General features: G+C 56.8%; 1 protein-coding gene across 7 annotated transcripts in view; it reads left to right on the plus strand.

Moving 5' to 3' along the window:
- Nucleotides 1-15,150, plus strand: part of SFXN5 (sideroflexin 5) — a 115,506-nt gene extending 100,356 nt beyond the window's left edge. For 2 of the 7 annotated variants that reach the window (XM_073791252.1, XM_073791253.1), the window contains one exon: nucleotides 2-15,150. In XM_073791252.1, coding sequence (XP_073647353.1) covers nucleotides 2-139 — 138 coding nt within the window. In that variant the 3' untranslated portion in view covers nucleotides 140-15,150. The remainder of the gene's footprint in view (nucleotide 1) is intronic. The other 5 variants (XM_033838267.2, XM_033838271.2, XM_033838273.2 and 2 more) reach the window with 3 other exon arrangements.
- The last annotated feature ends 7,593 nt before the right edge of the window (nucleotides 15,151-22,743 follow it).

Consider the following 22,743-nt stretch of genomic DNA (forward strand, 5'->3'; position numbering starts at 1 on the left):
GGATCTTGGCTCCCCGACCAGGGATCGAACCCGCACCCCCTGCAATGGAAGGCGAAGTCTTAACCACTGGCCCGCCAGGGAAGTCCCCCTGGGAGAGAGTTTTGTCCGCGCTTTTCAAATTAGTATTTCTGCCTATTAAAATGGTGCTAATTTTAAAACTAAAATTGCAAATAATAATAATACCTACCATTTGCCAAACATCTACTAGGCCAGGTCGTATGCCGGGAACTCTGCATGCCTTGTATTAAATCTTCCTAATGCCCCTCAAGTCCAAGGTATTATTGTTTATCAAAGGGTGTTGCCTAGACAGTTAGATGTGTGTGTCTCAGGCTCTGGGGCGAGATTTTGGCTGGGGAACAGGGAACCTTTGATGCATGGTAGGGACTGAAGTCCTGGAAGGGTTGAGGTCTCTGTAGAAGGAAGAAAAGCTGTTAAAAGAGGGCAGGAGCAGGCAGGGAAGAACCCTGATGAGCAGTTTCATGGACGCTGAGGACAAGGGCATTTCGAGAAGGAGGGGGCTCCCTGCAAGTGAGCTGCTGCCAGGGCACTAGGAGTTGACAACAATCGGGGGGTGTGGCTGGGCGAGGCAGTCTAGGAGGCAAAACGGCAGTCAGGTTTCTCCCTTTGTTCAGAGAAATGAACTCAGGGATGGGAAGCCATTGGAGAACAGCAAAGATAATTTCACTCATTGGTGTTCTGTGAGATGGGGGGGGTGGGGGCCTGGAGAAAAGGCAGTGATGGGGAAGCAATCACACAGCCCAGGGTAGAAAGGCATGGCCTCCAAGAGGTCCTGGGGTCCAGTAAGTACAAGGGCCTGGTTGACTGTGGTGGTAAAATGTGGACCCAGAACATGACAGTCCTGTGAGGTTCGTACCAGTATTATTCCACGTTTACAAATGAGAAAACTGAGGCACATCAAGGTTAAGGACCTTGCCCAAGGTCCAAAGTTGGTAATGATGGAATAAGCTCTGTACCCACAAAAGGATTCCATAACCCTCCTCAGCCCACCCCCATCTCGCTATAAAATGAGAAGGCCCAAGTCTGAGCCCCAGATGGCTCCTTGCTCATTTATCGGTAGGAACATTCCAGTGCCCTCACCCAGCCCTCGTCCTTCATGGGGAATCCATGTTCAGGTTCACAGGGACCTTCTGAAGCAGGTGTTTGTGCCTTTGTTCTCTAACCCAGAGCTGAGGCAGGAGGCGGGGGTAGGGGGTCTATGGGCCAGCAGTTTGGGTAGGGAGCCTCCTTAGGAACTTGGGTGTGAGGACAGGGGAGCAAGGTCTGGCCTCCCTTCTGAGCCCCGGTCCTGTTGCCGGGAGTGTGGGGTCTGCCCCGGTGGACACTGTGACCTTCAGATTAAGGCTGTAGGGCATTGGCCAAGGCCAGCTCAGCCCAGCATGGACGGGCCCATCTGCACCCAGATACTGGGGGGATTTCCCCTTTTGCTTGTAACTTGGAGGGCCATGTCATAGCCCCCTGCTCTCAGGGAGCCTCTGTTCTGGGGGTGCAGACAGAAGCCAAATAACCGAGGAATGTCAGGTGATGGTGCAGCTATGATGGAAAGGAGAGGGCTGTGTTGGAGCTTGCCCAGGGCTGTGCTGGGTCAGGCGGGCTGCAGAGGCCTCCCTGTGGCATGTGGGGCCTGATTTGTGGTGACCTTTCTGGCCCTGTCCTCTCTGGAGATTGGGGCTCTGGGCCCCAGGCCAACGTGGTCATCTCTGTCCTCCCTCAGACATATACATGCATGCGCGCGCGCACACACACACACACACACACACACACACGTATGCTGGTGTCTCAGCTTCCTCGAGGGAGATGTCCAAGGTCCAGTCTCTGGGCCCATGGGCTTGGCTGCCACAAGAGGCTGGACCTGGGGATGGTGAATGTCCCTCCAATTCTGACAGCCGGTGTTCCCCACCTGGGAGCGCTTCCAATCCCATTTAATGAACCTCGTTAAGGTTCAAGAAGCAGTACCTTGGCCAAGTACCCTGCCCATGGCCCTGCCTGTTTCTCTCTCTCTTTGTGCCTCTCTCCTTCGATTCCTCTGGGCTCTCCCCCACCCCATTCCCCTCTCTTTCCCTCGCGATTCCCCCCGGGAGCTCTGGGAGGGGGGGAGGCTGGGGAACTGGGCTGCACATACAAGCCGGTGCCATTGTTCGACAATCTGTTTTTGTCTTCATCTTGTTGGCAGGCGGCAGGAGAGGAGCAAAAGGTTAATGAGACACTGTGCAGCGGGATTACCGACGGCGGGCGGCGGGCGGGCGAGCCAGCCATGGTGACAGGGAACTAATTAGGAGCAGTTTAACAGGAGGAAAAAGTGAAATCTCCTCTTCACCAACTGTCAATAATTAGCTGATTTGGTGAGGTTGAAATGTGCCCACAGGAAAAGTTGGGGCTTTTCTGTGGATGAGTGAGGCCGTGGGTACGGGGGGCCCCAGGCGGCTCCTCCCTGTCCCTAGGTGGGGCTCAGGCCGGGGGCCGCCACACATGCCCCAGGTCTGCCCTCCTCCCATCTGGCTGGCACCCCCCGGCCTCAACTCTCTGTATGACTTGGTCTTCGCCCTAAGGACCTCAGTTTCCCCTGCCATAAGATAAGGTGTTGTATGTAAGCTTTCTCCTGGTTCCGCCCATGAGGATTCTGGAAGTGAAACCATGAGACCGGCCCCTGGTACTAGAGCAGGGAGAGCCGGTGGCGGGCTGTGTGGCCTTAAGTCAGCTGCAGACCCTCGGGTGCCTCTCCGGCAGCGTGGCTGTGCCGCCCTCTCGGGCCAGGTGTGGCTTAGGGATGGTGCTGAATGCTGAATGGGCAGAACCTTCCTCGGAACATGCCTTCCAGCCCCTGGACCCTCATTCAGCTCCTCTGTCCTCCCAGCAGCAACAGGGGCTGAGGTTGGGGCACAGGCAAGGTGGGGCCGGGCTGCTGCCATAGGGCTGGGGGCTCCTCGAGTGTGTGTGTGTGTATCTCCCCCCGGCACCAGTTTTGCGGGGTCCACGTGAAGCCAGGGAGTCAGGTTCACTGGCAGCGAGGGTGGTTGCCCTGCAGTTGTCTATTGTCGGCTGTTGGTTTGCTGGCCCCTGCCCTTTGGCCTTCCCTGACACCTCAGCAGAGGACCCCCTCCCCACCCTCCCTCTGCCTCTCCAGCTTCTGCCAGACACCTTGACTGGAAGAAAAGGCAGCATCTGAGCCCCCCAGGGCTTGCTGCTCAGAGCCTCCCCTGTCAGCCCTGCTGACCCCCCAACCCCCTCCCTCTCAGCCCAGCCCCTCCTCACCTCAGCCCCGGAGGGTCCAAAGAACCAGAAACCTAGGCCCTCCTTATGTCCTCACACTAGTCACCCTGGCCGCAGAGGTTGGCTCTTAGAGGTCACACGCGTGCTGTAGATGAGGTTCCTGAAGGTCCAGCTCAGCCATGCCCTGGCTCACCCCACTACCTCTTCCAGCTCCCCCTTCCAGCTTCCATAGTTACGAAACAAAGAGGCACATCATCCCTGTATGGGGAAAGAATGTGGGTACCCCCAGTGGGCACCAGAACCTCCACCATCTCTCTCCCCATCACCAGCCCTGAAGAAAATGGTAGTTTTGATGAACCAGCTTGGCCGGGAGCTGTGACTTAGCGGAAGCAAATGTCTCCCCCAGCTTGCCTCCGTTTCTCCAAGAAAGCATTTGAACTCCCAACCAAGAACAGGGAAGAGTTGGGAATGAGCTCAGGTCCACATTCAAGCTGTTCTAGGAGAGGTCCCTCCTCCAGGAAGTCCTCCGTGATGAGCCCCCCTAGGATCTGTCTCTCCCCACACATGTAGACTCTGGTCGCATGCGTTTCCTGCGTCCCATCTCCCTCCCCAGGACAACAGTCCTTTCTCCATCCCTTGACTCATAGGGTGTCCCTAAGGCTGAGAACTGGCACTATTTATTAACACCTAATACAGAGCGTGGCTCACCTGGGCTCACCTTGACTTCATTGCTTCCTGCTTCTCCCACTCTTCCAAGGCTGATATGAGGCCAGAAGCAATGTCTAGGGGGTAATGTGTCCCTCTTGAGTCCACAGAGATTCACCATCTCCCAGAGCACGTGCCTCCTCCCCTCCAATCTCAAATCCTTCTCCTACTTTGCTTGGAGATGCTTGTTTGGGGCTTTTCTCCTCTACTGCTTTAATCAGTCCCTATTGAACTCTGAAGCGGGCTATTTTTGCCATCAGAAATCTGCCGCCTCCCTGCCCGCTGCTTTCTTGGAGTTTGCCCACAGGACCCCCCAGGAGGGACGGATGGGAATGGCAAAGCCGCTTGGAGCCCAGGAACGCCAACGCCACCTGTCACGTTGCCTGTTCCACACACCCCCACCCCAAACCTGCGCGTGCACGCAGGCCCACACACGAGCACGTGCACGAACATGCGCACACATGCCCCGGTGACAGGCCTCAGCAGGGCCACCTCTCAGCCCATCCCTCCCCAGTCCTTTCTAGGACCTTCTAAAACACCTAGCTGAATAGAGGACAGGGAGGGAGGAGGCTTGGTTGTGCAAAGCTTCTGCTGAGAGGATTAAACGCATCAGTACGTGTGAAGCATTTAGAACGTGCCTGGCCCACGGCAAGCGCTCGGCCCTGTGCGCCACGAGGAGACACAGGCGAGCAAGACCCGGCCTGGCGGTGGGATAGCCATGGGGTCCTGCCTTCCTTTAGCAGGTTTTCTAAGCCTCCAGAGGGCCTTCTCATCCATTTCTTGGTAATATCCACATCCCAGCCCCAGGAGTAGAAAAATCTTTCCACCTCCCATGTGGGGAAACTGAGATCTTGAGAAGGTGGAGGACAGAGAACGATTCTGAGTTTGGTCCACCAGAGGGCACCCAGGAACAGTGCAAAGCTCCAAAATGGGGGGAGGGGGTGGTCTGAGCGTTCCGTGGGTGCGCACCGCACGCGGGGATAGGAGGTATAAGATGAGGATCCCTGAACTCGGGGAGTGCAGTTCAGTTTGGTTCCACTTTTACCGAGGGCCCACTATGCACATGGCACAGGGTGACTTGAGCTACCCTGAGTGGCTCACGCTGGGGTGGGGTGGCGGGGGGGGGCCCTGTATTCACAGCTGGCCTGCCTCTGGGGGTGTAATCGGCAGGGGGCACCGGAGGAAGCAGCAATGGATTTGGTCTGAGAAGATCAGGGGAAGCTTCCTGGAGGATTAGGCCTCCAAGCCTACTCGTACAACGTACTGGGCGTGAGAGCAGCCAGTGGGTGAGGAAGCTGGAGAAGGTCGCGGAAGACCTTGAGTGTCCAGCCAAGGAGTCTGACGTTCACTGGGAAGGCAGTGGGAGCCCAGAGCCAGCGCCCGAGGCCTGCCTGACCCACCGATCTAGGCTCAGGCCTCAGCTGCTCCCCAGCTCCGGCCTAACACTCCTGTCCTCCAAGGACACTCAGGACAACACTCAGGCCTGGACGTGTGTATCTGAGCAGGACCCGAGGCCTGCCTAGCCCTGGTGACGGAGGGTGGTATGTGGCCGCCCAGTAGGCAAGTTGGTTCCGGACCTGGCAGAGGCCTCAGGCACACAGGGTCAGCCAGGTGCCGGCCTGGGCTTTGGACCTGTGTCAATGTCGCCACCACCTGCGGACCCTCAGAAGCCCAGACCCCTGGCCAGGAGCAGGAGGCCGCTTTGAGCCATGTCACAGGGTCACGCTGAACACCCCACCCCCCAGCCCAATGCCTTTGAAAAGGAGGCAGAAAAGCCACCAGAAGAAAGGCAAGTAGGAGGAACTTCTTTGTAGTAGGTAAAAGCCCCTGAAAGTGGGGCACAGGCCGGGGATCCAGTTTCCTGTTTATGTCTCGGCACCTTAGCTCCAGGTTCAAATATGTAAACTATCTGCTGGCTGCTGGCTGCAGGTGTGTGTGTGCTCTGGGGCTGCAGAGGCAGAGGTGATCCCAGATGCATTCCTGACTCTGGCCCCCCACCCAGGATGAGCCAGGAGACAGAGGCAAATAGCTCAGGGTTAACCCTTCCAGCGCCACGAAGGAAGCCCTTCAGGCTGCTCTAGGGGGCTCTGGGGCCAGCTGGGCCTGGGGGTGCTCCGGAGAGGCTCGTGCTTTGTGTTTGCTGCCTCTGACCTTAGATGCAACCGGAAATCTGGGGCTATCTGCTACAAGGGGCAGCAGGCTCTGAGCTGGGTCTGGAGGCTGGGGTTGGGGGCTCTGATAGGGTTAGGGTTAGGGTTAGGGTCTGAGAGGGGAGGGCATCCGGGTGAAGCTGTCTGGGAGCCAGGGTGCAGGTTCTGCCTGGGAGTCAGGGAGTGCGAGCAGGGCAATACTGCTCATCTCATGGCAAAGCGAGCTGTTTCCAACAGGCCCACGTCTTCTGGGCACCCCCATTTCTGGGGCTGGAGGGTACCATCAACCAGTGCTGACTGATCACTTCAGCCAGGGCTCTGGCTCCCCATACCAGACCCCGCCTTCCCTCGAGGTCCCCTGCTGACTGACCGTCGCGCGCCTGGGGAGGAGTTCACCAGATGAATGGAGGGACCCAGAGGTTCCTGCCGGCCCCCCACTGGCTGCCTGGACTGGGTCACCCCTTCTCCCTGTGGCCACTCCTTGCACAGCCTTCCTTCTCCTTGTCACCTTCTCCCCAGAGGAGGCCCCTCAGAGCTTAGCTGTGGTCAAGCCCCTGCCCTTGGCCTACTACGCTGGGGCCCTAGTCTTTTCTGGGCTGATGATAATGACCCCTCCTTGCCGCATCCACTCCTCTCACTGGGCCTTGGGACCTCCCTCTGTCCACAGCCCACCTCTGAGCCGCTGTGGCCACCACACCATTTGTTCTGCTGCTGACACAGAACACGGAGCCGGCTTCTGCTTCTTCCCTTACCTCAAATAGCAGGGGGACCCCAAGGGAACACACACCCTGTCCCTAACTCTGGGACCCTGAAGCTGGTTAGTTGCCCTCACTCAGTACTTGAATCTCATTCATGTACCAGCACAGCCCTGGATGTGATTTCTGTGGAGGGGACTCAGGCCCCCCACACCTCAGAGGGGTGATCTCCATGGGGTAGGCAGCATGGGGGTCCCTGCCCCAGCTTCCTCCGCTGAGCCCAGTGGTGAGGACCCTCAGTGGTCCCGACATCCGTGAGCCCTCGAGACGGTGAGCCATTGGCTCAACCCCCAGCTATGGGCAGAGAACTAGAGAGGTCTTAAGGAATGACCGGTTGAATTGGCCCAGGATGGAAGTGAGAGGCGGAGTGAGGGTTAGGAAGTCTGGACTCTAGGGGGTCACCAACTCCCACCAAAATCCCTCTGCCAAGACCAAAGACCAAAGCCTCTCAGCCCCCACCGGGGCCGCAGGAAACTCTGTCTGCCTGGGGTTGCCATGCTGCCTGTTGTCTGTGGTGCCCTCCGTCACTGCCACCGCCCCTTGGGCCGGTCCCCCAAGGCCGCCATCATGGGCTTGTTCCCTATACCCGCCCCTCAAATGTGCCTGTTCCCCAGGCCTGGCGCCCTCCCCTGCCATCTGCTCTTCTGGGCAACTCCTCCACTCCAGGGCTCTGGCTGTGCTCACGTATCCAGGGCTCACTCTTCTGCCCAGGCCCCTGCCCAGAGCTCCTCCCCCAAGACCTGTCTGCCTCACTGGCTTCTCAAGCTGGGGGACCCAGGCCTACCACCCTCCCACCCTGACCCACCCCCCCATATTCCCCTGCCTCTGAGAATGGCGTCACCAGCCACCCAGGCTCCTGAGCTAGAATTAGGAATCATCCAACGCACAGTCATCCTCGACACCTCCCTCTCACCCCCACATGGAATTGGTCATCAACTCCTGTGGATTTCGTCTTAGAAAGGATCCCCAGCACACCCTCCTGGCGGCCCCCACGGGCAGCATCAGAGGGCAGGACTTGCCACCTCTCTCTGATTCCCTCAGCTGCCCCCTCACTCACCTCTCCAGCCCATCCTCCATGCTCACCACCACCAGCAAGACAGGGATCTTGGACCACCCCTGCTCAGGATCCTTCCGTGACTCCCCATTGCCCTCGAGTAAAATGCTGACACCGTCACGTGGCCTACGGGGACCTGCCTGCCCCAGCCCCACCTCCATTTCCTGCCACATTCCCAGCCTGCCCAGCATTGCCCACACCAAACATGCCATGCTGGCCAGCTTATGCTTTTCTCTTCCCCAGCAGGCTTTTCCTGCCCTCTCTTATCAAAACCTTCTGTTTCTTTCTGGCCTCCCTCCTCTGAGAAGTCTTCCTTCCTTGTTCTTTCATCAATGCATGGTAACCCCCACCCCCTCCCAGTTTCCATGGCACTTGGTTTGTCTCTCTGGGATCCATCTGCTTGCCTTTCTGACTCCTTCCCTAGACTTGAAGCTTCTCAAGGGCACGGGCTGCTCTGGTCCATCTCTGTGTGCCCAGCCCTGGTGTATGGAGTTGGCAGCTATAAACATCTGCTGACTTGAGGGCCGATGGAATTGAAATGAGAGGAAAAGGCTTAGATGCCAGCTCTGTCCCTAAACGCCTGCTCCTGAGTGGAGGGCCTCGTCCACTGCCCTCCCCCGCAGCCTTCCCATTGCCTGCGTCTCCCCACCCTGCTTCCCTCCTACCTGCTGCCCTCAGCACAGTTGGGAGCCTGGGTCTGCAACAGCCCCGCTGGGAGGGGGACGCCTTGGTCTCCACCAGGGCCAGTGCTCTCCAGGGAACGGGCCGAGTAGGCCGTGGCCCTGGCCCGTGGTCCTCCACTGTGGTGGTGAGCAGCCTCTCCGATTTTAATGCGGGCCTCAGTGCTTCAGTGAAAGCCGGCATGGGAAGTTGCTAATAATGGCACTAAAATAAAATATGCTACATCTGTTATGGGTAGCAGAACAAAATTAGCTGCTCACACCTCTGACATCCAAGATGTCTTAACTTAAAATACTCCTTGGCTTACTTTACATCATTTACTGATTATATTTAAAAGAAATACAATTTTGCAATTACTGTTCTTTCCAGCGTGATATCTATGCATCATTTTCCTTTTATGTTTATATATTTCTCCTTCATTAGTGCAGTCTGAAGGGTGATTAGGATTCTTCAAACATTTTACAGAGGTTAAACGTTGATTAAGATTTAATTATTACTGTAAATAGCTTGGAATGACATATGGTGCAAAAGCCTGACATATGTGCATTTGAATAAATGAAGTGCTATTTCCCAGGATGCCTCAGTAGCTGTTTAACAGCTTTCCCGAAGGGTTATGTTACACCTCATGGTAAGATTGCTGGGATGTTATATTTTGTTGGTTTTTGCAGCTGAAAGCTAAGAACAGTTTTCCAGTTTTTTAAAAACATTGAATATTTTAAATACCTAAATTGTTTTGCACAAATTTTTGCTAATTTGTCTAACTAGGTTAAACATTTTCAAAAGCATTTAGATTTTTAAGCGTGGGCGCTGTGCATTGTGTCAGTGGCAGCATGGGGACGAGGAGAGCTGGTGGGGTGGAGGGGACTCGGAGGCCGGCAGGGGTGTGGAGGGAGGAGGTGGTTTGAGGAGAGGGGGTGGGGAAGAGGCCTGGTCCCTGAGCCTCGCTCTCGTCTCTTTGGCCCTCTCAAGTGGCCTGGGTATTGGGGTGCCAGGGACTACAGGAAGAGGGTCCCCCTTCTCCAGGAACTTCACCGGGCCCACCGGCTGTAGCCCACACTGAATCCCCTCTTGTCTGGTCTCGGACATGACCGAGTTCTCTAAAAGCCCGTCCAGTCTATGGCACCTCCCGCCTACTACCCAGAGTTGCCACGTCTTGATGTATAGCAGGTACCTGGGACCAAGCTCAGCGAGCTGAGTTTCAAAGGCCCGGTGCTCCCTTGACTCGGTCCAGGGCAGGTGTCAGGCTGGGGCCCCCCACAGAGGGAGCGCCTCCCTCCCGGCTCCCTCAGGTTTGAGGGCTCAGGTGTCCCCACCAGATCAGTCCCTGGAGCTGCAGATCAACATCTGGGCGGCTGTGGAGCCTCCAGGGGGACCCCAACCTCCCAGTACCCTCTGCCTCTCTTCTTTCCGCTCACTGATTCAACACTTATGAACACCTACTGTCTCCCGGCACTGGGCCTTGAGGATGCAGGATGAACAAGATCACACCCTCGCTGCCTCATAGAGCTCGTGATCTAACGTGGAGAAGCGGGAGATGAGTGATCGGGCAGCCTTGAACCACATGCTACGACGGCTATACAAAGTGCAGGGGAGGGTGGGGCTGGAAAGGTGGCCGTACCCAGCCTGGATGAGGGAAGACGTCTAAAGCTGAGGGAACTGGGGTTGGGGAGGAGAGGAAGTGGCAGAGGGCAGCTCAGGCAAAGACTCGGGGTGGGAATAACCCAGTGTACCTGAGGCACGGTGATAAGCGGGTGTGCCGTGTCTCCAGTCCAAGGGACTGGGTGGTGAGGGGGAGGCTGGGGCTGGATCTTGAGGGATCCAGGGATCCCACTGGGTCCCTGAGGGCAGTGGGGCCAATGAGCCATTTCATAACAAAGAGAGGCATGGCCAGACTTGCAGCTGAGAAGGCTCCCGATGGCTGTGATGGGGGAGGGACTGGAGTGGGTGACACCTGAGGGGAGGGAAGGAGAGTGGAGGTCAGGAGGCCCCAGGGTCTCTGGCCAGAGCACCGTTGGGTGGCGGTGTGGTTAGCAGGGGGCGGAGGGGGGGGGGAGGAGATGAGGAATTCTGTTCTGCTCTGGATGGGTTGAGTTTAAGTACCTGTGGGGCTATGTGCAGGGAAGAGGAACCCTGAGACCCTGAGAAGTGTCCAGTGGGTGTCACACAAAGGGAGCTGGCAGTAACCTTGGAGAGGAAGATTGTTGTGGAGCGTGGTAGGAGCAGAGGCCAGATTTGCTGTGGGTTGGAGAGTCAGTGGGAGGTGAGGAGATGGTGCTGGCCAGTGTGGAAGAGGCCTTGAAAAAATGTGGCCATTGGAGGGGAGAGAGACCCGGTGGTAGCTGGAGCATAACAGGGGGTTAAGGGGAGGTTTTATGGGATGGGAGGTTCTCTGCTGATGAGCAGGAGGCAGTGGGCTGAAAAGGTGGGAAGGAGGGAGGGCAGTCCAGCGGTGGTCTCCAGAGTGGGGTCTTGGGAGGGAGGGATAGCCGCAGCGGGGCAGCTGGAGGGCAGGTCCAGAGCAGAGTGTGGACACATGTAGGTCGTGGGTTTGACGAGAAGCTGAGGGGTGTCTTCTGATACCTTCTGTTTTCACTCCGAAGTAGGAAGATGAGTGCGGAGCTGAGGGTGGGGATGGCTGAGGACAGCAGAGGAGGTTTAAGGTGGCCTCTGCGGAGAATGGGAGAGGGAGTTGACCGGCCATGTGGCCCAGGGCTGGGGACTGTCTGGCTGCTGTGAGGGTCCAGCCAAAGTCAGGGGCAGTGAATGTTGAGTGGTCTCTGCTAGGTGGTCAGGTTTAAGTGGAGAGAAGGGAGATGCATAATTGGGTTCCTCCAAAGCAGGGCTTCTGCCAGTCAGGCCAGAAGGGCCTTGCAGCTCGGAGAGGCTGAAGTGGTTGGCCCTTTGCATCCAGGTTGGAGGGGGAGGTTGTGAAGACTGAGCCGTAGGGAGTCTGGGGCTGGGGTCTTGGTGGTCCGAAAATGGATAGGGAGAGTGAGTGGGGTGCTGGAAGGACAGGGGATGGTGGGGTCCAAGAGGGTGGGGTTTGGATTTAAGGAGTCTGGATGGAGCAGCCCTGGGGCTGACCAGGCCCAGGGTGTGTCCTGGGAGTGGTCTATGCAGCACTGGGGACAAGGTCCTTGGAGATGAGGGAGACAGAGAGCTCAGAGGGTAGGACGTTCCCCAACATGGATGTGCTGGCAGAGTAAGAGGCATGACCTGGGCTGGAAGGGGTATCGTGAGCCCCTGGGCCGAAGAGCAGTAAAGAAGGAAGATGTATCATTAGGCAGCACACGTGGGCCCTGGCTGGGGTGCCGGGGGCAGAGGGGAGAAGTGTGGGCACCAGGTGGTCCAAACTGCTACTCCCAGCTCCCCACTCACCCCTTCCCTCCCATCCCCCTCACCTTTCCTCTCTCTGTTCTCACTCTCTTCTCAGATCGAAACGACCCAGTTAGAGCCTGAGATTGCCCGGGCCACGAGCAGCCGGACAGTGGTGTACAACAAGGGGCTGTGAGCGGTGGCCGGCCGGCCTGGGGGACGGAGCGTTGTCCAGGCCGGGAGTTGGGGGCAGAGAAGGAGTCCCGTGGGCTGCACCTGCAGGGAGAGGCCAGCTGACCCCCCCGTCCTGGGCTACCTGCGGGAGCCCTCCCCACACAGTGGTAGGGAGACTAATCTATTCACACTTTAACATAAGGGACAGGAATTCTGACACATTTACTACGAAAAATAATCAAGTGCATTTCTGGGCCTTATGTGGGGTTGTCAGAACTCTACTTAGCACAATTATGTGTGAAGCTGAAAAATTGTAGAGTGCCCACGGGGTAGGATTAGGATCCTTTTATACTTTGGTTTCTTTTTTCTTTTTCTTTCTTATCAGAATCAAGCCTTGGTTGGAGCTGCCCGGATGCAACAGGTGGTGGGCGGAGTGGGCCTGGTGGCCTTGGTGGCCTGGCTGGTAGATTTAAGATATTACTGTGGCCAGGCCCGATAGCTCCCTGGGCTGTGCTGGGCTGTGCTGGGCTGGACTAGGGAGGGGAGGGGAGCCAGTCTACACTTCACAGGATGAACCAGCTGTGACTGAGGTCCTCAGGAGGTGGCCCAGGAAGTCAAGGGGCACTGGAGGCCTCTAGAAGATTCCTTGGGCAGCTGGCTCTGAGTGTGACCAGCCTTCATGCCACACCTACAGAACCAGTTCCTCTGCACGAAGCCCAGTGACACACTGAGGCTGGTGTCACCCTCCACGGAGCCCTGATCCATTTGAGACCCGGAGATGACCCCAGCTCCAGGCAGGAAGTCCTAAGAAAGAATTATGCTTGGCGGGAACCGTGGCCTGCCCTCTGCCCTCTGCGGGAAGATCTTCCTTCCAGGCACAGGCTGGAAGCTGGGCGTTGGGACTGAGGGTAGGGCTGGAGCCAGGCCGACTGCTGTCCTTTCCAGCCACCGGGCCACCTGCCCCAGCCCACCATTTCCTGAGCAGGAGGGTCTCGTGCCTGAGAGTGCAAAGCCCAGATCTCTAGGCATCTACCTGAGAGCATCAACCCAGGAACAGCAGGCCCCAGCTCTGGCACTGATGGGCTGTGTGACCTTGGACGTGTCCACTACCTTCACTGAGTCTCCACTCCCTGTCCGGAACCAGAGGACTGGATTGAGGGGTTCCCCACCTGCTCTTCCAGCTAGACTTTGTCTTTGCCTGTCCTGCTCAGATGCTGGGCATCCCAGGCATGTCCCCAGCGTGGACACTGGACTGGGAATGGGGCAGGCTCCCTTGGAAATGGCCAGCTGTTGGCCTCAGAACCTGGACCTCGCCCTTCTGTATGTGAACACACATTCCTGGAGCACTTGACCTTTGCCAAACACTTTACAGGTCTGAGGGAAGAGGCAGCGTGCATGCCTGGGCCTGAGTGTAGGCCCACATGCTCGTGCCGCTGCCTCTCACCCTGCATGGGCCTCCGAGGCCCGTTGCCGCTGGCTCTCATTTGCAGGCCAGGAGAGGGGAGAGTGCTACAGGAACTTTGCAGAGGAAGCAGGGCCTGAGGTGGGGGTGAACAAGGTAAGCCCCCTGACCCCCATCTGAAAGGCCCAAACAAAGCAGAAGCCTGGGCCTCCATGCATCCCTCACCTGACCCCAACTTGAATGGAGCCCTTGATATGCAACCAAAGGGCCTCTGCTTCCCTGGCGACTTCATCTGGGGAGAGACCTGGCTGGAGATGAACACATGCACTTGCAGGAAAAGGCTATTGCAGGATGGCAAGGGCGTGGCCATGGGTGGCTCTTGCCATCTTTAGGGCAGGGTAGTTGTGAGGTGCATCGATACCATGCACTCCTCAGAAGCCCCTGCTGCCCTCACCACCCAGGCAGGCCGTGGTGCCCCCCAGCTAGCTCTGCAGGATGCTTCCCCGAGGGCTCCCCACTCTCCTAAGGAGCAGCCCACCCACTGTCCATCAGGAAAAGGAGACGGCAGAGACAGGCACAGAGGACACAAGAGCAGGGGGGGTACCACAGTGTTGGAGGGGCAGGTCGTTTTTAGCTAATCCTGCCATAATGTGAATGTGCCAGTGACTGGGGGCTGGGCATGTCTGGGTCCTCTTTTGAAAAGCTCACTTCAAACTCACCTTGCCCCACCTCTCATAGGGTCTTGTTCTTTTGCACTTTATACCTTGGGACCAAAACTGCTCACCCCAGCTCTACTCCCACCCCGTCCAGGGGCCTGGCAGAGATGGGGTCTTTCCAACTCTGCCTCTGTGCTGGTTGCCCCTGCCCAGCCCCACCCCTGCCCAAGCCTTGGGAGCCCTGTGGCCTCGACATCTCATAACCTACTTACTTTGTCTCCTAGATGCTTTCTGGTCATGCTCCCAATGCAATTTCACATGAGCTAAGGGGGTTTCTCCTGGGGAGTGGGAGGGGTGGGTGGCAAAGAATCCTTGTAGCTCAGGGTAATTGTGACAGAGGTTCAGGCGGCCATGCTGCTAAGTCCTGGCCTGGCTGCAAAAAATACCATGAGGGGAAGCTTTTGGCCAACATCCATCCTCTACTCTGCTGAGGACAGAGGAAGGGAGGCCTCGTGGGCAGATTGGTTCATAACTAGGGGTGGTGGGAAGGCTGAGCCAGGATCCACTGAGGTCTGGGCCTGGCCCAGCTGTGCCAGAAGACAGGGCACACCTGCAGCTGGCTCTCTCTCTAGCCCTGTGTACCCTCCTCTGGTCACTTCAAACATTCCCTCAGGCTTGGGGATGCCCTTCTCCTATTCCAGAGAGCGATCTTAGAGCACAGGAACTAAAAGCCCAAGATGTCAAGATAACCAACAGACCCCTTTTCCAATTCCAGACTGTGAGCCAGCTGGTCTCCTGTCCTGGGCCTCTAGCCTGGGAGCAGGGTGACGTCCTGAGAGGACAAGGGCAGTGGACAGAAGCAAGGTGGTTTTCTAGCCCTGGGCCAGTGTGAGTGAGACACCAGCACACACGCCTTGGCCACTCCCAGGGGACTTTGCAGTGTCTTTTTAACCTTCTCAGAAAATTTCTCAATCTCTGTGATTTATGTAATACTAATGAGCTGTGGGCAATAAATGATGGATTTAAAGCATCAGGGCTTGGCTTTGTGAATTGTGGGTGGGAGAGGTAGGGGTTGGGAAACAGTGGGAACAAGCCAAGTGCTGACTGAGGATTTTGTGAGAAGGGCCCTGAGGAAGGTGCAGACCCAGGCTCCAGGAGGGGTCAAGCCTGCTAGGAGGCCCAAAGGGAAAGAGACAAAAGGACGGTGGGGCATGTGAGGGCAGGAAGCAGGACAGAGCGGGTGAGCTGAAACTCTGCAGAAAGACCCTTTACAGAGTGGTGGCTGAGGGAAGGGCTCACTAAGGGCCCCACTGCAAGGAACTGAGTAGAAGAGGGATTTTGGTAGATTCTTGGCTACTGATATCCAGCGGACTGGGGGGAGGCATGGGAGGGGCATTCTGGACTGCCTGGGGGCCCGGAGGGACTTCACAGGGAGAAGAGGTTTGAGCCCGGTGGAAAGGTACCTGATATTGGCAGTGGTGCGTGGCACCATCCCTGGGAACTCTGCCCCTTCCTGACTCCTCCACAGTCCCTCAGGGCCAGGCCTCAGCCACCTCCTGACAGCTTTGCCTCCTCCAACTCCAGGCAGCTCCCAGAGTTCCTGAGGGAGTGAGACCTGGCTTCTTCTCTGGGACCTCCAAGCATCTTCCAAGCCTGCAGGGAGAAGCTGATGGCCTCCTCTGCCAGGAGGATAATGTAGCAGAGGTGGGGTTCATGGCTGGGGTAGGGCAGACCCGGGTTCCAGCCCCAGTTTGGCCCCAGCCCGACTGTGACTTCTAGCCAGTCGCCTCCTTTATTCACCCATTCATTCAGTCAGATGTTTATGGAACATCTCCAGCAGAGCCTTGGTGTCCTTAGCTATAAAACGTAAAGAACAGCATCACTCACTGGACTGGTGTAAGGGTGGAAGAGACCAGGTAAGGAACGAACCCAGACGCTTCTCCCACACCTCCCAGGTGTCGGGGGGCTGCTGCCTCCCTTTACCTGGGCGCTGGACCTCCCTAGGAGGGTGGGAGGAGGGAAAGGGATGGGGGAGGGGTCTGTTCTCAAAGTGATACTTTTAGGTCAGGGGGCTTCTGGTCTCAGGGGAATTTCTTTGCTAAGAGCCTCACTGGCCACAGCCCCCATCCGGATGGAAATCCTTGACTCTCAGAAAAGACACAAATCCCTCCTGGGAGCTGTTTGTTGTTTTTAGCTAGTTTGGGGGCTCAGCTTCTGCCTAGCCCGGAGATCATTAACACTCCAGGAATGTGGCTTCCCCTGGCCCCATCCCCATCCGCTGGCCCCTAGGGCCTCCCTCCTCCCACCCAGGCCATGGTTAGAAGGAGAGTCAGAATGCTAGCGGATGAGGGCAGTGATGAGTGACCCTTTCCCAAGGCCCTGGGGAGCCGGCTTCCCCTGTCCTCCAGAACTGCTGCTGCCCCTGCTATCTCACCCATACCACTGCCATTGGTTAGCCCCCCAAACAGGAAAGACTCAGCCATTCCCTGAAAGGCCTAACCCCCACATGCTTCCCTGCAGTACCAGGTGTCTCTCTCAGGCAGTGGCCCAGAAGTGTTTGTTCTCCATGTCCCATTCCGAGGTAGGTGCCGGCAGCTTGTCCAGGTCGGAGCTTGGCCCCTTTCCGACAAGGACACCTCCTCAGCCAGAGCAAGAATCTGGAGACCTACCTCACCCTAGTCCCCTGGGCCTTTCAGAAGGGTAGAGAGAAGGAAGGAGAGAACAAAATGGGGAAAGAGAAGGTGTACAAATGGGCAGACATACAGAGATACCAGATGTCCCCGTTAAAGACCCCATGCAAATCCAGCGGGTAAATGAGGGAAGGGGGCTGCCATCAGTCCCCATCCACCTGAGCTGGTTCTCCTTCTCTTCACATGTGAGCATGGCAGAGGGAGGGACAGTACAGCAGGGCCCTCGCTCTCCAGAAGTGAGCTGCAGGAAGACACCGGAGACATAAGTGAGCCAGGGGCTGCAGCGCCAAGGAGGCTGGGAGCCACTGGAGGCTTTAAGTGGAGAAGTAGATTCATCTGTCAACGGAGTGGAGTGTGGTGGGAAAAGGCAAGACTGCTGGGGAGACCGGGGAAGAGGCCATTGTGGCAGTCAAGGTGAGGGAAGATGGGGCCTGGACCAGGTGGTGGGATGGGGATGGAGAGAAGTGAAGAGATTCAGAACTGCTTAGCTCTTGCCGATCGATTGTGGAAAGGATGGCAGAGAAAAGTCAAAGGTGGCCCCAGGTTCTTGGATTGGGCAGCTGAGGACGTAGATGGTGGTGCCATTTCTCAGAGCTTAGGAACAGAGAAGGAAGAACAAATCTGCAGAGAAGATGGTCCATTCTGTTCTGCAAGTTATTAGAGGTTCCTATGAGATAACCAAGTCAAGATGTCAGGAGACAATTGAGTGTGCTTGTCTGGAGTTTAGGAGGCAGGGTGGGACTGGATGTGTAGATTGGCATGTTATCCATTTATTGAGAGTACCTGGAGCTAAAGGAACAGAGGCAACTACCTCTGTGACTCAGGGGGAGTACGTGGCGGGGAGAAGAGGATGACTGGTTTGGAACCTCAAGGAGTCCCCATCTGTGAGGCCTGCTAAGACGCTCAGCTACAAGAAAGGTGCTGTGGGCTGAATTATGTCCCCCCGGTATGTTGAAGTCCCAACCCCCAGTATCTCGGAATGTGACTCTATTTGGAGGTGCGATCTTTAAAGAGGTAATTAAGTTAAAATGAGATCAATTAGGATGGGCCCTAACCCTACCAATATGACTGGTGTCCTTATAAGAAGGGGAAATTTGGACATAGACAGGCATAGAGGGAGAACACCATGTGAACACGAAGACAGCCACCTGCAAGCCAAGGAGAGAAACCTCAGAAGAAAACAACCCTGCTGGCACTTTGATCTCGGACTTCTAGCCTCTAGAACTGTGAGAAAATAAATTTCTGTTGTTTAAGCCATCCAGTGTGCGGTGCTTGTCATGGCAGCCCTAGCAGATTAATACAAGAGGTGAGAGGAAGATAAGCAGAGTGTGGTATCCCAGAGGACAAGAGATGAGAATGCTTCAAGTGGGAGAGGTTGTCCACATATTTAATAGGTGCTGAGAGTTGAAGGAAAATGAAGACCAGGCTGTGTCTCTTGGAAGGACCTGAAGAGAATGGTCTCAGTGGAGCGTGGTCGAGGCAAAAGCCAGATCTCCCTGGGCTGAGAAGTTAGCAGGACTCCCACTGACTGCCAATGCAGAGAATTCTTTAAAGAGATTTGGTTGTGAGTTGGGCAGAGAGACATGACGATGGCTACAGCATCACGTGGGGCTAAGGGAGGGCTTTAGAAGGGTGGCTGTAAACTCAAAACTCTAAAGGGTGAGAGTGGAAGAGACTGTAAAGGCAGGAAAGAGGAAGAACCACCCAGAAGTGGGTCCCCAGGCGGGGCAGGGAGGATCTTGGCTGATAACAGGAGGCAAGTGGAGAGAATGAGTTGGATGCAGGCAGCGTGGGTCTGAGGGTGGGAAGCAGGGGGTGGGGGAGGCTAGCTTCCCTGACCCCTCCAGATCCACTCTGCTACCTTCTCCCCCACTCTCCGTCCCAGGAGGCTGACTCATAGCACTCGCTGTCTGACTCCCGCCATCGGGAGTCAACGGCAGGAAACAGGAGAATTGGAGGAGAGTGAGACTGGGGGCTTTATTCCCCCTAGAATCCCCTCTTGCTGTAGACACAACTCCTGTTTGGGGTCCTCTCCGTCCAGCTGTCCTCTCAGTTCTGTTTGGCACCTGCTCCTGCCCTTGGCCCCTTCAGGGCTAAGGGCCACATGGATTCCCAATGGTTGCTAGTCTTGGGGTCCTGTAGCATCTCGTGTTGGTTTCCCAAAATTTGTTGATTGCCCTTTATTCAACTCTCCTCAAAGCACTTCCATTTGAAGAGACCATCTCTTTCTACTGGGCCCCTGACTGATATGAAGGTGTTCCCTTCTAGTGCTTCTAGATGGAAGTAAGTTCCTCTGCTGAGGGTAAGGGGGAAAATGAGGTTTGGGGGAGAACCTTGGGGAGAGGTTTGAGACATTCCTGTGGAGAATGGGAGTGGACTTATTAATAAGGGTGAGGCCTCAGCTGAGGGGTGCCATGCAGCCCGCTTGCCTGATGTCCTCACAGACTCAGCTGCAAGGGCAGATGGGGAAAGAGGTTCAAGCAAGTCTGTGATTTCAGGCAGGTGCTACTAAGGAACAGCGGGACAAGGGGATGTCATAGAGAAAATGGGCCCATGAGGTCAAAGCATGGTTGTAGAGGAAAGCTGTGTGAGTGAGAGGAAAGAACGTGTGGTCTGAGAGGAAAGGACATCTGAACGTGCGATTGGAAAGAAGGCGCAATCCTGGGCTCTGATACACCCTGAGAGTGGGTGGTGATGAGAAAGGAAGGGGGTGAGAGGTTGGGGTGCCGGGTGGGTTATCCATGTAGACCCTCCCTTGGGGAGACAGGAGAACCAGGGGCCGGTAGGCACAGTCTTTGACAAATGAAGGGGCTGACCGGGACCTGCAACCACACACCCACACACGCCCACACGGTCACACTCACATACGCACGCCCACAGCCCTCCCAGACGCTCCCAGACACCCTCACAAGCACTCACCCTCACACACGCCCCAGACAGCAGATGGGGGCGCTTGGGTAATTGGTTAAACCTGTTCCCGATGTCTGGCTCCGCACTGGCAGTGCCTGTCTGACAAGAAAGCTGGCTGGGCCTGCACCGCTCAGCCTGCTGGCCCCCCTGCCCCTCCCCCTGGGCGGCTGCCCCAGAGCAGGGGCTCCAGAGAGGCCTATGGGTCCGGCCCGGCTCCCTCCTGGGCAGAACACAGTTCACGAGGCGAGGGTTCAACAAAGCTGCACGGGAAGCTATCCCAGCACCAGTGAGGAGGAGCTGATGTAAACCAGGGTGTCAAGATGCTGAGAGCAAGGGCCATGGCTGCAGACTGCCCACAGGAACCAAGCTCGGAAAGTCCCACGGTCAAGGGGACGTGAAAAGATCATTCCCTGAAAGGAAGGCACGCAGCTTAGGCCACCAGAGCTGAGGATAGCTCCCTGTGATCCCTCCACTTCAGCCACATGCAACGTGGGGTTCTCAAGGTGCTCGTCAACAATAGCTCAGCCGGTGGGGCTCTGCTGGGGCCCAGGCCAGCCCCACCGAGGGGCCGTGACCGGGCCGGCTTGCTCAGGGAAGGCCTACTGAGCGCTGCTGTCTACCCGTCCTCGTGCTCACCTCTGCAGGGCCCTGATCTCCGGAGGGAGGAACGGTCGGGGGAAGGAAGGGAGCATCATTCCTCGGCTGCTTCTCCCCTTCCCAGCTGCATCTGTGTCTCTTCGAGAGAGACTTTGGTTTGTTCCCTGGAGAGGGCCCAAAAACTCCCAAATTAGCAAACCTGGCAAGCCCACAGCTCAGAAAATAGTTCATCCTGATTCCATGTTTTTCAGGCTCACAGAAGCCTTTATTAATGAAGTCACAACACCAATATTTACCGTCTGCGGGGAGAGGCACAACATGAGGGCATGGATGGGAGTGCGGCGGGGACTCCCGCCCCACCCCTTGCGGGCCTGGCCTAGGAAGATTGGCAGGTTTCTCTGGGTCTTTTCCAGCCCTTTATCTGGATGACAGGGGTGCTCTGCTGTGATCTTCCTGCACTCCCTCCCCCACCAAGTGAGAGGAACAATTTATCCATTCCTCCGCCCTGGGATGGTGCCAAAAAATGCCTCCTCTTCTTACCTTCACCCCACCTGTGCATACCTGCTCCCCAGAGGCTATCCAACCTGCCTGGCAGTGAGAGTCCACTGTGAGGTTCAACTTGGACTCTCCCGGTTGATGTCTGGGGAGGGCGTTGGGATGGGACACAGCCCGTTGGTTTCTAGCATTGACTGGACCCAGGAGAGACACTGACAGTCCCAGCAGCAGGACCTTCTGTGCTTTGATCCCTGCATGTGCCCCAGGCAACAAGGCTTGGCCCTTGACTTCTTTCCAATGACTTCAACATTGATCAACCCCCCCGCCCCCAGGACATTCTAGGCGCCAAGAATAGGATAAGTAAAGGCACAGCACAGGCCAAACACGTGGCTCACCGGGGGATGGGGATGACGTGGGTGAGACTGAAGCAGAGGGCACCAGTAGCAAAGGAGGAGAGGCCAAGGGTGGGAAAGAAGGGAGCAGAGTGGGGGCCTGAGGAAGGGGGTGGCGTGGTCCTCTTTGAGCTTGAGGACGAGAACCCTAGCCTCAGCACGCAGGTCCTCCTTTGAAGTGGGCCTCATCCTTGACATCAGCACAAACCTCATTATGCCTCCCACCCCTGCCCTCCCCTCCCAAACCCCCGGGATCCATGTACACTGTTTCCCAAGGTAGAAGAAACCTTGGCTGTTGGTGAAGGTGGGCAATCCTGGAAGACAGCAAGTGGGGCCGTGAGTCAGCTGTGAACACGTTGGGTTTGAGGTGCTGGGGAGTGTGGAGGGCAGCACGCAGCCGGCTCATAGGTTTGCAGCTCAGCAGAGGTTGGCTGGAGGCATTGGCTGGGAAGCAAAGAGAAGTCCCGGAGGTGGATGCAAAGGCCCAGGCAGAGGGCACAGTGAGGGAGGCGGGAGGAGCACGGACTGACCCCGAGGTGGACAGAGGCGACGGGACAGGGATAAAACTGGGGAGGACTCAGAAAGGCAGGAAGAGGTGTCAGAGGTACTGAAGTGAAGGCAGGGAGGGGTGGGGGAGGGAATGGCCAGAAGATGAGGAGCAGTGAAGCCAGACAGGAGGTGTGGAGTCTGGCCACAAGGGTGGCAGTAACTGGTTGGTGGCGGTCATGAGCATCAGCCCAGTGGTGAGACAGAGGAGGGAGAGCAAGGGGTTGGGTAGCACACGGGAGCTGAAGAGGTAGAGGCAGGTCTGGACATCGTAAGGGAAAGGGTGTTAGGAATACAGGTTTTGTTTCTTAGGATGAAGGAAGACATGATGTGTGACAAGCAGGAAAGACAAGTGGACAAACTGGAGGCAGATGAACTAAAGAGATCAGCGGGTCGGGCCTCGAGCTCTTTGCCAGGCTGGGAGGCCCTGAGCCCTCGGGAACCAGGTGCGAGCTCGGCCTCAAGCGGAGGTCCGAAGCTTTCTTCTGAAGCTTTCATCTGCCGAGAGGGTGGGGAGGGGGGGCTCTCCAGGGACAGGTGAGCATCCTGGTGGGGCCAGGACCTGCGGCAGGGACTGTCAGCCTCTGTGCATGGCGTGCCCTCAACCCAGCCCCCAACACTCCCCGTTTCCTCTGTTTTCCCCTCAACTGGAGAAGCCACCAGAGCCCTACGCATGGGCAAGTACAGACGCTCTCTCCTCCCTGACTCACCTGGGCCTGATTCCCACTGCTCATTAAGTTTGGAGAGACTTGAGCATAGCCTCCCTCAAGACACAGGGTGGTCCTTCCCTACATCTAGCCTCAGGTTCTCTTGCTGTGGAGTTGAAGCTAGAGACCAGGGTCAACCACCAAGAAAGAGGAGTTCATGGACTGAGTCTCCAAGGCCCCACTCCAGGCTCCCAGGCCCTGAACAAGCTTGCTCTACCAGTTCCCCCAGTGGCCCTCAGAGCCGGAATCCACCATGCCAGGCTCGCAGGCTCTGGGGTTGGAGCTG

This window comes from Tursiops truncatus, chromosome 14 (genome assembly GCF_011762595.2).
Source record: "Tursiops truncatus isolate mTurTru1 chromosome 14, mTurTru1.mat.Y, whole genome shotgun sequence".
Taxonomy (NCBI): domain Eukaryota; kingdom Metazoa; phylum Chordata; class Mammalia; order Artiodactyla; family Delphinidae; genus Tursiops; species Tursiops truncatus.